Here is an 11,631-nt window from a genome sequence, read left to right on the forward strand (position 1 = left end):
TCACCTTTATTTAACCGGGTAGGCCAGGTCACCTTTATTTAACCGGGTAGGCCAGGTCACCTTTATTTAACCGGGTAGGCCAGGTCACCTTTATTTAACCGGGTAGGCCAGGTCACCTTTATTTAACCGGGTAGGCCAGGTCACCTTTATTTAACCGGGTAGGCCAGGTCACCTTTATTTAACCGGGTAGACCAGGTGAGAACAAGTTCTCATTTACAACTGCGACCTCTGGCCAAGATAAAGCAAAGCAGTGCGACACAAACAACAACACAGAGTTACACATGGAGTAAACAAACATACAGTCAATAATACAATAGAAAAGTCTATATACAGTGTGTGTAAATGAGGTAAGGCAATACAATAGGTCACAGTGGCAAAGTAATTACAATTTAGCAATTAAACACTGGAGTGATATATGTGCAGATGATGAATGTTCAAGTAGAGATACTGGGGTGCAAAGGAGCAAAAATAAATATATATAATAACGGTATGGGGATGAGGCAGTTGGGTGGGCTGTTTACAGATGGGCTGTGTACAGTGATCTGTGAGCCGTTCTGACAGCCGATGCTTAAAGTGAGGAGATTTTATGCCTCCAGCTTCAGGGATTTAGGGTAGGTAGGAAGTGAGATATGATCCCTCCCCCTACCACCACGCTGAGGCCTCCCTACCACCACGCCTGAGGCCTCCCTGCTCACCACGCTGAGGCCTCTCCCTATCACCACTACGCTGAGGCCTCTCCCTACCACCACGCTGAGGCTCTCCCCTACCACCACGCTGAGGGCCTCTCCCCTACCACCACGCTGAGGCCTCTCCCTACCACCACGCTGAGGCCTCTCCCTACCACCACGCTGAGGCCTCTCCCCAGCTCACCACGCTGAGGCCTCTCCCCTACCACCACGCTGAGGCCTCCCTACCACCACGCTGGAGGCCTCTCCCTACCACCACGCTGAGGCCTCTCCCTACCACCACGCTGAGGCCTCTCCTCCCTACTCACCACGCTTGAGGCCTCTCCCTACCACCACGCTGAGGCCCTCCCTACCACCACGCTGAGGCTCTCTCCCTACCACCACGCTCGAGGCCTCCCCTACCACCACGCTGAGGCCTCCCACCACCACGCTTGAGGCCTCTCCCTACCACCACGCTGAGGCCTCCCTACCACCACGCTGAGGCCTCTCCAGATGTGCCCCCCCAGCTTCAGTTATTTTTCAGCATCAGCCGGTGGCTGCAGCCTCTCTGCCAGATGGACAAGACTGGACATGCCGCCGCTTCAGTACTTTAAATAATATCTGATTTCTCAGTAATACTCTGTTCACTATAACTAAGCATTTCAACACAACAGACATGTCCAAATCATGCCAACCACTGGGCCTGCCGCGCCTGTCGCTGGGCCTGTCGCTGGGCCTGTCGCTGGGCCTGTCGCTGGGCCTGTCGCTGGGCCTGTCGCTGGGCCTGCTCTGTTGCCTGTCGCTGGGCCTGTCGCTGGGCCTGTCGCTGGGCCTGTCGCTGGCCTGTCGCAAGCCCTCTGTCTGCCGCTGGCCTGTCGCTGGGCCTGGTCGCTGGGCTAGAAGGGAGAGATGGGGCGAGGAATGTTGGAAAGGCTCATTGCCTGTCCATAGGAAGCATGGGCCTCTTCTGACCTCTGGGCTCATTGAGAGAGCACATGTTCTGCCTGAAGACATGGGCCTTCGCTGGGCCTGTTGAGGAGGCACATGCTCACGCTGGGCCTGTCTGCTAATGAAAGGCAGGAGCACATGAGGATAGGAAGACATGCCAGGTCTCCCTTCTGACCTCAATGAAAGGAAGTGAGGATATGGGAAGTGAGGAGATCAATGAAAGGCTCATTGAGGAGATGGGACATGCCAGGTCTCCTTCTGATATGGGAATTGAGAGAGATGTCTCACCATAGAAGCGAGGAATCCTTCTTGGAAAGGCCATTGAGAGAGCACAGTCTCACCATAGGAAGACATGCCAGGTCTCCTTCTGACCTCAATGAAAGGCTCATTGAGAGAGCACACATGTCTCACCAGTAGGAAGACATGCCAGTCTCCCTTCTGACCTCAATGAGACTTCTTGGTTCAATAAAGGTTCAAAACAAAACCATCGAACTTCCTGTCGTTTCTGCTCTTAACGACACATAACCTGAAAGTTTTTAGGTGGCAGAAAAAAACTCATGGAGCTCTTTTCCTGATACAGTGGTACTACTATTCACTGAGCCCTATTCCCTATAGTGCACTACTTTTGACTGGAAAGCCCTATACACCCTTGTTAAAAGTAGTGCACTATAAACGGAATAGGGTGCCATTTGGGGGAGAGAGAGCTCTTTATTTGCCCTGATTCAACAGAGAAGGAAAGGGAGGGGTCAGAGATGAGTGGCAGGGGTCAGAGATGAGTGGCAGGGGTCAGAGATGAGTGGCAGGGGTCAGAGATGAGTGGCAGGGGTCAGAGATGGAGGGCAGGGGTCAGAGATGAGGGAGGGGTCAGAGATGAGTGGGAGGGGTCAGAGATGAGTGGAGGGGTCAGAGATGAGTGGAGGGGTCAGAGATGAGGAGGGGTGTCGAGATGAGTGGGAGGGTCAGGAGATGAGTGGGAGGGGTCAGAGATGAGTGGGAGGGGTCAGAGATGAGTGGGAGCTGTAACATCTACACATTACAAAACAATACTAGTTTTCAATAGTCAGGGATATTTTTCTACAGGAATTTACTCCGATTTATTCAACTGATTTGTGTGTCTAGTTCTGGGCATTGTATTTTCTCTCCAGGTTTTGTGTTTGTGTTTAGAAACTTTTAGAGTAGTTTAGAAATCAACACTGGCTGTCTGATTTGACTAATTGAAGGACTGGTTTACTGACTGGTTTCCCCCCTTCTGTCTGTCTGTCTGTCTGTCTGTCTCTGTCTGTCTGTCTCTGTCTGTCTGTCTCTGTCTGTCTCTGTCTGTCTGTCTCTGTCTGTCTCTTTCTCTCTGTCTGTCTCTTTCTCTCTGTCTGTCTCTTTCTCTCTGTCTGTCTCTTTCTCTCTGTCTGTCTCTTTCTCTCTGTCTGTCTCTTTCTCTCTGTCTGTCTCTTTCTCTCTGTCTGTCTCTTTCTCTCTGTCTGTCTCTTTCTCTCTGTCTGTCTCTTTCTCTCTGTCTGTCTCTTTCTCTCTGTCTGTCTCTTTCTCTCTGTCTCAGCTAAATAAGGAGATGTCCAACATCGTGACCCAGATCCTGAGCAACTACCCTGGGAAGAACAGCACCACCGAGCAGGCCTGGGATTACATACAGAGGACGGTGAGAGGAGAGATCTAGGATCATCTTCCCTTAACTCTAACCATTTTGAACTACGAGGGGGGTATTTTGACTTGCAAAGGAGGTCCATTCCAACCAGTTCAAAAGTCACCACACCCGTCGACCAAAAAAGGTTTAACAGGACCTGTAGTTTTTACGGTAAAGTGGCAAGTGGTGTAAAATGTATTAAAATACAATGAATCTTAACCATTCAATTGAAAATAATTGTCAGTTAGTGAAGTGAAACAAACCGTCTGATGTAAGGAGTCTAGGGTGTGAGTCTAGGGTGTGAGTCTAGGGTGTGAGTCTAGGGTGTGAGTCTAGGGTGTGAGTCTAGGGTGTGAGTCTAGGGTGTGAGTCTAGGGTGTGAGTCTAGGGTGTGAGTCTAGGGTGTGAGTCTAGGGTGTGAGTCTAGGGTGTGAGTCTAGGGTGTGAGTCTGGGGTGTGAGTCTGGGGTGTGAGTCTGGGGTGTGAGTCTGGGGTGTGAGTCTGGGGTGTGAGGCTGGGGTGTGAGGCTGGGGTGTGAGGCTGGTGTGTGAGGCTTGGTGTGTGAGGCTCTGTACAGACATTAGTCTTGTCGTAAAATACATTTAGATGGATTGTTCAGAGGAGCCAAACCACAGCTGTTAGAATGGGAAAGGGAAAAGTGATTTCAAATAAAGGAAGTGGAGAACTCCCTCTCTTAGCTCCTTGTAAACGCCTTCAGCAGCTTCAACATTGTCCTAAGTTCATTGTAAAACGATACTTACAGTACAGGGTTGCTAGTCAGCGTTGATCTATCTGAAAACGACTGGACTTCTTGGGGTTCCCCTCTCATTCTCTCTCTGGACATGTTTCCTCTCTATTATTGTCTACCTTTAATCACTCTCCTCTCCCCCACTTTCCCCTCTCTCCCCCTCTCTCGCTCTTCTCCCTCTCTCGCTCTCTCCCCCTCTCTCGCTCTCTCTCCCTCTCTCGCTCTCTCTCCCTCTCTCGCTCTCTCTCCTCTCTCGCTCTCTCTCCCCTCTCTCGCTCTCTCTCCCCCTCTCTCGCTCTCTCTCCCCCTCTCTCGCTCTCTCGCCCTCTCTCCCCCTCTCTCGCTCTCTCTCCCCTCTCTCGCTCTCTCTCCCCCTCTCTCGCTCTCTCTCCTCTCTCGCTCTCTCTCCCCTCTCTGCTCTCTCTCCCCCTCTCTCGCTCTCTCTCCCCTCTCTCGCTCTCTCTCGCTCTCTCCCCTCTCGCTCTCTCTCCTTCCCTCCGTCCATCCCCTCTCCAGATGGAGTGTTGTGGATGGAGTGGTCGTATGGACTGGCATGGTAATGCTGTCGTAGTGAACAGTTCCCAGCTGTTGTTCCCGTGTTCCTGTCAGAATGTGTCTCTGGTTGAGGGTAACTCCTCCTCCGACAGTGGTTTCTGTGAGGCGCAGTCACTTGATTGGCCCGTCTACGACAGGGTAAGAACTCTTCATATATTAGTTGATTGATTGGTTGATTGGTTGATTGATTGAGAGAACACTCCTACATTAGAGGCTTGTCATTGTGCTACACGTGTATCAGTATTCCATGGAAGTCTGTTCCATTGAAATATGGTCAGTGTTTGACTCCATCACTGAGATACTTACAACATGAACATCACTCAACACCACCCTCATCTGTTAATATATTGAACTGTGTTTAATTACGTCTCTGTCTCTGTGTCTGTCTCTGTGTCTGTCTCTGTGTCTGTCTCTGTGTCTGTCGCTCTCTCTGTCTTGTCTGTCGCTCTCTCTGTCTTGTCTGTCGCTCTCTCTGTCTTGTCTGTCGCTCTCTCTGTCTTGTCTGTCGCTCTCTCTGTCTTGTCTGTCGCTCTCTCTGTCTTGTCTGTCGCTCTCTCTGTCTTGTCTGTCGCTCTCTCTGTCTTGTCTGTCGCTGTCTTGTCTGTCGCTCTCTGTCTTGTCTGTCGCTCTCTCTGTCTTGTCTGTCGCTCTCTCTGTCTTGTCTGTCGCTGTCTTGTCTGTCGCTCTCTCTGTCTTGTCTGTCCCTTAGGGCTGTAACTCCAGTGTAGAGAGCTGGCTGTTTGCCAATGTTGGAGTGATCCTAGGGGTCTGCCTGGGAGTGGCTGTCATCGAGGTAAAGAACAACAAATACATTCTATAGAACCAGAACAACATTCTATAGGACCAGAACAACATTCTATAGGACCAGAACAACTAATACATTCTATAGGACCAGAACAACATTCTATAGGACCAGAACAACATTCTATAGGACCAGAACAACATTCTATAGGACCAGAACAACTAATACATTCTACTGGACCAGAACAACATTCTTATAGGACCAGAACAACTAATACATTCTATAGGACTAGAACAACATTCTATAGGACCAGAACAACTAATACATTCTATAGGACCAGAACAACATTCTATAGGACCAGAACAACATTCTATAGGACCAGAACAACATTCTATAGGACCAGAACAACATTCTATAGGACCAGAACAACATTCTCATAGGACCAGAACAACATTCTATAGGACCAGAACAACATTCTATAGGACCAGAACAACATTCTATAGGACCAGAACAACATATACATTCTATAGGCCCAGAACAACATATACATTCTATAGGACCAGAACAACATATACATTCTATAGGACCAGAACAACATTCTACTGGACCAGAACAACATTCTACTGGACCAGAACAACATTCTATAGGACCAGAACAACATTCTATAGGACCAGAACAACATATACATTCTATAGGACCAGAACAACATTCTACTAGACCAGAACAACATTCTATAGGACCAGAACAACATATACATTCTATAGGACCAGAACAACATTCTACTAGACCAGAACAACATTCTATAGGACCAGAACAACATATACATTCTATAGGACCAGAACAACATTATATAGGACCAGAACAACATTCTATAGGACCAGAACAACATATACATTCTATAGGACCAGAACAACATTATATAGGACCAGAACAACATTATATAGGACCAGAACAACATTATATAGGACCAGAACAACATTATATAGGACCAGAACAACATTCTATAGGACCAGAACAACATATACATTCTATAGGACCAGAACAACATTCTATAGGACCAGAACAACATTCATTCTATAGGACCAGAACAACATATACATTCTATAGGACCAGAACAACATATACATTCTATAGGACCAGAACAACATTCTATAGGACCAGAACAACATATACATTCTATAGGACCAGAACAACATTCTATAGGACCAGAACAACATATACATTCTATAGGACCAGAACAACATTATATAGGACCAGAACAACATATACATTATATAGGACCAGAACAACATATACATTCTATAGGACCAGAACAACATTCTATAGGACCAGAACAACATATACATTCTATAGGACCAGAACAACATTCTATAGGACCAGAACAACATTCTATAGGACCAGAACAACATTCTATAGGACCAGAACAACATTCTATAGGACCAGAACAACATTCTATAGGACCAGAACAACATTCTATAGGACCAGAACAACATATACATTCTATAGGACCAGAACAACATATACATTCTATAGGACCAGAACAACATTCTATAGGACCAGAACAACATATACATTCTATAGGACCAGAACAACATACATTCTATAGGACCAGAACAACATACATTCTATAGGACCAGAACAACATACATTCTATAGGACCAGAACAACATACATTCTATAGGACCAGAACAACATATACATTCTATAGGACCAGAACAACATATACATTCTACTGGACCAGAACAACATATACATTCTACTGGACCAGAACAACATATACATTCTACTGGACCAGAACAACATTCTATAGGACCAGAACAACATTCTATAGGACCAGAACAACATATACATTCTACTGGACCAGAACAACATATACATTCTATAGGACCAGAACAACATTCTATAGGACCAGAACAACATTCTATAGGACCAGAACAACATTCTATAGGACCAGAACAACATTCTATAGGACCAGAACAACATATACATTCTATAGGACCAGAACAACATATACATTCTATAGGACCAGAACAACATATACATTCTATAGGACCAGAACAACATTCTATAGGACCAGAACAATACATTCTATAGGACCAGAACAACATACATTCTATAGGACCAGAACAACATATACATTCTATAGGACCAGAACAACATATACATTCTATAGGACCAGAACAACATATACATTCTATAGGACCAGAACAACATATACATTCTATAGGACCAGAACAACATTCTATAGGACCAGAACAACATTCTATAGGACCAGAACAACATATACATTATATAGGACCAGAACAACATTATATAGGACCAGAACAACATTCTATAGGACCAGAACAACATTCTATAGGACCAGAACAACATTCTATAGGACCAGAACAACATATACATTCTATAGGACCAGAACAACATTCTATAGGACCAGAACAACATTCTATAGGACCAGAACAACATTCTATAGGACCAGAACAACATTCTATAGGACCAGAACAACATTCTATAGGACCAGAACAACATTATATAGGACCAGAACAACATTATATAGGACCAGAACAACATTATATAGGACCAGAACAACATTATATAGGACCAGAACAACATTCTATAGGACCAGAACAACATTCTATGACGACACATTCTATAGGACACAACATTCTATAGGACCGAACAACATTCTATAGGACCAGAACAACATTATATAGGACCAGAACAACATTATATAGGACCAGAACAACATTATATAGGACCAGAACAACATTATATAGGACCAGAACAACATTATATAGGACCAGAACAACATTATATAGGACCAGAACAACATTATATAGGACGACATATATAGACCGAACAACATTCTATAGGACCGGAACAACATTCTATAGGACCAGAACAACATTCTTATAGGACCAGAACAACATTCTATAGGACCGGAACAACATTCTATAGGACCGGAACAACATTATATAGGACCGGAACAACATTATATAGGAACGGAACAACATTATATAGGAACGGAACAACATTCTATAGGAACGGAACAACATATACATTCTATAGGACCAGAACAACATTCTATAGGACCAGAACAACATATACATATATAGACCAGAACAACATTCTATAGGACCAGAACAACATTCTATAGGACCAGAACAACATTCTATAGGACCAGAACAACATTCTATAGGACCAGAACAACATATACATTATATAGGACCAGAACAACATTATATAGGACCAGAACAACATTATATAGGACCAGAACAACATTATATAGGACCAGAACAACATTATATAGACCGAACAATATATAGACCAGAACAACATTATATAGGACCGGAACAACATTATATAGGACCGGAACAACATTATATAGGACCGGAACAACATTATATAGGACCGGAACAACATTATATAGGACCGGAACAACATTATATAGGACCGGAACAACATTCTATAGGACCGGAACAACATTCTATAGGACCGGAACAACATTCTATAGGACCGGAACAACATTCTATAGGACCGGAACAACATTCTATAGGACCGGAACAACATTCTATAGGACCGGAACAACATTCTATAGGACCGGAACAACATTCTATAGGACCGGAACAACATTCTACAGGACCGGAACAACATTCTACTGGACCGGAACAACATTCTACTGGACCGGAACAACATTCTACTGGACCGGAACAACATTCTACTGGACCGGAACAACATTCTACTGGACCGGAACAACATTCTACTGGACCGGAACAACATTCTACTGGACCGGAACAACATTCTACTGGACCGGAACAACTAATACATTCTACTGGACCGGAACAACTAATACATTCTACTGGACCGGAACAACTAATACATTCTACTGGACCGGAACAACTAATACATTCTACTGGACCGGAACAACTAGTACATTCTACTGGACCGGAACAACTAGTACATTCTACTGGACCGGAACAACATGTACATTCTACTGGACCGGAACAACATGTACATTCTACTGGATCAGAACAACATGTACATTCTACAGGATCAGAACAACATGTACATTCTATAGGATCGGAACAACATGTACATTCTATAGGATCAGAACAACATGTACATTCGATAGGACCAGAACAACATGTACATTCGATAGGACCAGAACAACATGTACATTCGATAGGACCAGAACAACATGTACATTCTACTGGACCAGCAACATTCTACTGGACCAGAACAACATGTACATTCGATACTGGACCAGAACAACATGTACATTCGATAGGACCAGAACAACATGTACATTCGATAGGACCAGAACAACATATACATTCTACTGGACCAGAACAACATTCTATAGGACCAGAACAACATATACATTCTACTGGACCAGAACAACATATACATTCTACTGGACCAGAACAACATATTCTACTGGACCAGAACAACATATACATTCTACTGGACCAGAACAACATTCTATAGGACCAGAACAACATATACATTCTACTGGACCAGAACAACATATACATTCTATAGAATCTGTCAGGCAGGTCTCTCAGCCAGACAGATATTTATCATTAAGAGGAATAAATGCCCGTCAGAAACAGCTTCTGACCTCTGACTTAATCCACGTGACTTCCAACACAGCAGCTCTTGTTTTTCAATGTATATAGACACTTCCTGCTACAGGAGCATACATTGATCACAGCTATTGAGAGAACCCTCCTGAGAGGCTTTAGATGTAGTGATGCTGTTAACCTGACCTCTAACCTCTGACCTCTACCCTCTGATTTCTACAGCTCCTGGGTATGATCCTGTCCATAGGGCTGTGTAAGAGCGTACACACTGAGGATTACACCAAAGTGCCAAAGTACTGAAGATGATGACGGGGGACGCTATCACACACACACACACACACACACACACACACACACACACACACACACACACACACACACACACACACACACACACACGCGTTCGGTGCAGATGTTTATTTGCTTTCATTTTTTTTGTTTAATTTTTGTTTTGTTTTTGTTAGTATTTTTTGGGGGGGAGGCACTTGTCTTTTCTCTCAGTCCAGTTTCCATCGGAGCACTTTAGAGACTGTAGTTATGGATTAGAGAGGAAGACGAGAGCAGACCGGGTCACAGAGACAACAGGAAAGAGAGATGTGGAGAAAGTGAGGACAGAGAAGACGAGGATGTGGAAAGAGATGAAGGGTCGTCTCCTACCCTCGGCAGATGCAGTCTACCACATCCTTGACTTCTGGGGAAAGATCCATTTTATCATCAGGAATCAATCATGATCGCCATTGTTTGTCAGCTCTCACAGGGTCCAATCCTAACTTCAGATATGCATGGGTAACTTTCATGAATTTGAAAATGTAAAAATTTGAGATTTTCAATTAGAGAATTGAATTAGGAGATTTGTGAAAATGTGAGTTTCGTTCACAGATCTCAGGTTCGGTCAACGGTTGTTATTGAGTTGACCTGACTAGAAGAGGAAGAGTTCGGTCAACGGTTGTTATTGAGTTGACCTGACTAGAAGAGGAAGAGTTCGGGTTATTGGACTCCTGGAAAATAAACAACGTTTATGTTTTTATTTTCTGTTCTTCAGTGTTTTGAGGAGTTAATGCATTTTTGTTTGTTATAGTACCTTGTATATAATTTAGTTTGGTATTTCGTGAGCCTCTGAATCTGCGTTTTTTGTTTTGTTGTGAAGATGTTTTTGTTCGTTGCATGTTTTCTTTTCATGCATTTCATTTTTTGTGCAGTTTTGATGTTTTTCTTGATATTTTTGTTTAAAGTAAAAAGGAATAATGAGATACTAAAGAGGACCAAGATTCTGCTACTTTAAAGTAGGGGGGCTTGGGCCGTAGGGGGACTTCCCAACTGGTGGCCCGCAGGGGATATTATTTGCTGCCCTACGTTTTCTGAGCTAGATATATATATATATATCTGTTCTATAGTATTCCCTCGCGTAACAGAGGGATGTATGTGACTGTATACAAATCTAAGCAAGCTTTGAAACGATTAAGTTTAAGATAAATATTAGATCTATTTGATCTTCTTGAGGTCAATTTTCAGTCTACAAATGATTTGTGTTCCGGCTCCTTGACCATCCGCTCAAGAAACAAATCGTCCCTGAATCTAGTGAATGACTGCTCTTAAAGGGGCTCTTAATTATCCCCCTAGTGAATGACTGCTCTTAAAGGGCTCTTGGGAGGCTCTTAAAGGGGCTCTTAAAGGGGCTCTTAAAGGGGCTCTTAAAGGGTCTTAGGGGCTCTTAAAGGGGCTCTTAATTATCCTAGAAGCGCTCTTAAGGGGCTCTT

The 11,631-nt window shown here is 44.2% G+C and overlaps 1 protein-coding gene across 1 annotated transcript; it reads left to right on the forward strand.

Moving 5' to 3' along the window:
- Positions 1-3,165: 3,165 nt before the first annotated feature.
- LOC124030235 (CD82 antigen-like) lies at positions 3,166-11,001 on the forward strand. Its single transcript, XM_046341661.1, has 5 exons — positions 3,166-3,264; positions 4,514-4,690; positions 5,262-5,345; positions 10,097-10,660; positions 10,754-11,001. Exons 1-4 carry the CDS (start codon positions 3,178-3,180, stop codon positions 10,172-10,174), a joined length of 426 nt encoding a protein of 141 aa, XP_046197617.1. The 5' UTR covers positions 3,166-3,177; the 3' UTR covers positions 10,175-10,660; positions 10,754-11,001.
- Positions 11,002-11,631: the final 630 nt, after the last annotated feature.

Source organism: Oncorhynchus gorbuscha, unplaced genomic scaffold (genome assembly GCF_021184085.1).
Source record: "Oncorhynchus gorbuscha isolate QuinsamMale2020 ecotype Even-year unplaced genomic scaffold, OgorEven_v1.0 Un_scaffold_10095, whole genome shotgun sequence".
NCBI lineage: Eukaryota > Metazoa > Chordata > Actinopteri > Salmoniformes > Salmonidae > Oncorhynchus > Oncorhynchus gorbuscha.

What these genes read in the sequence shown, in the direction of transcription:
- LOC124030235 (XM_046341661.1), top strand. Translation starts at nt 3,178, where the DNA reads ATGTCCAACATCGTGACCCAGATCCTGAGCAACTACCCTGGGAAGAAC. An exon ending in ATTGGCCCGTCTACGACAGG is followed by an intron (nt 4,691 to 5,261) that starts GTAAGAACTCTT and finishes TCTGTCCCTTAG; the next exon opens with GGCTGTAACTCCAGTGTAGA. An exon ending in TGGGAGTGGCTGTCATCGAG is followed by an intron (nt 5,346 to 10,096) that starts GTAAAGAACAAC and finishes TGATTTCTACAG; the next exon opens with CTCCTGGGTATGATCCTGTC.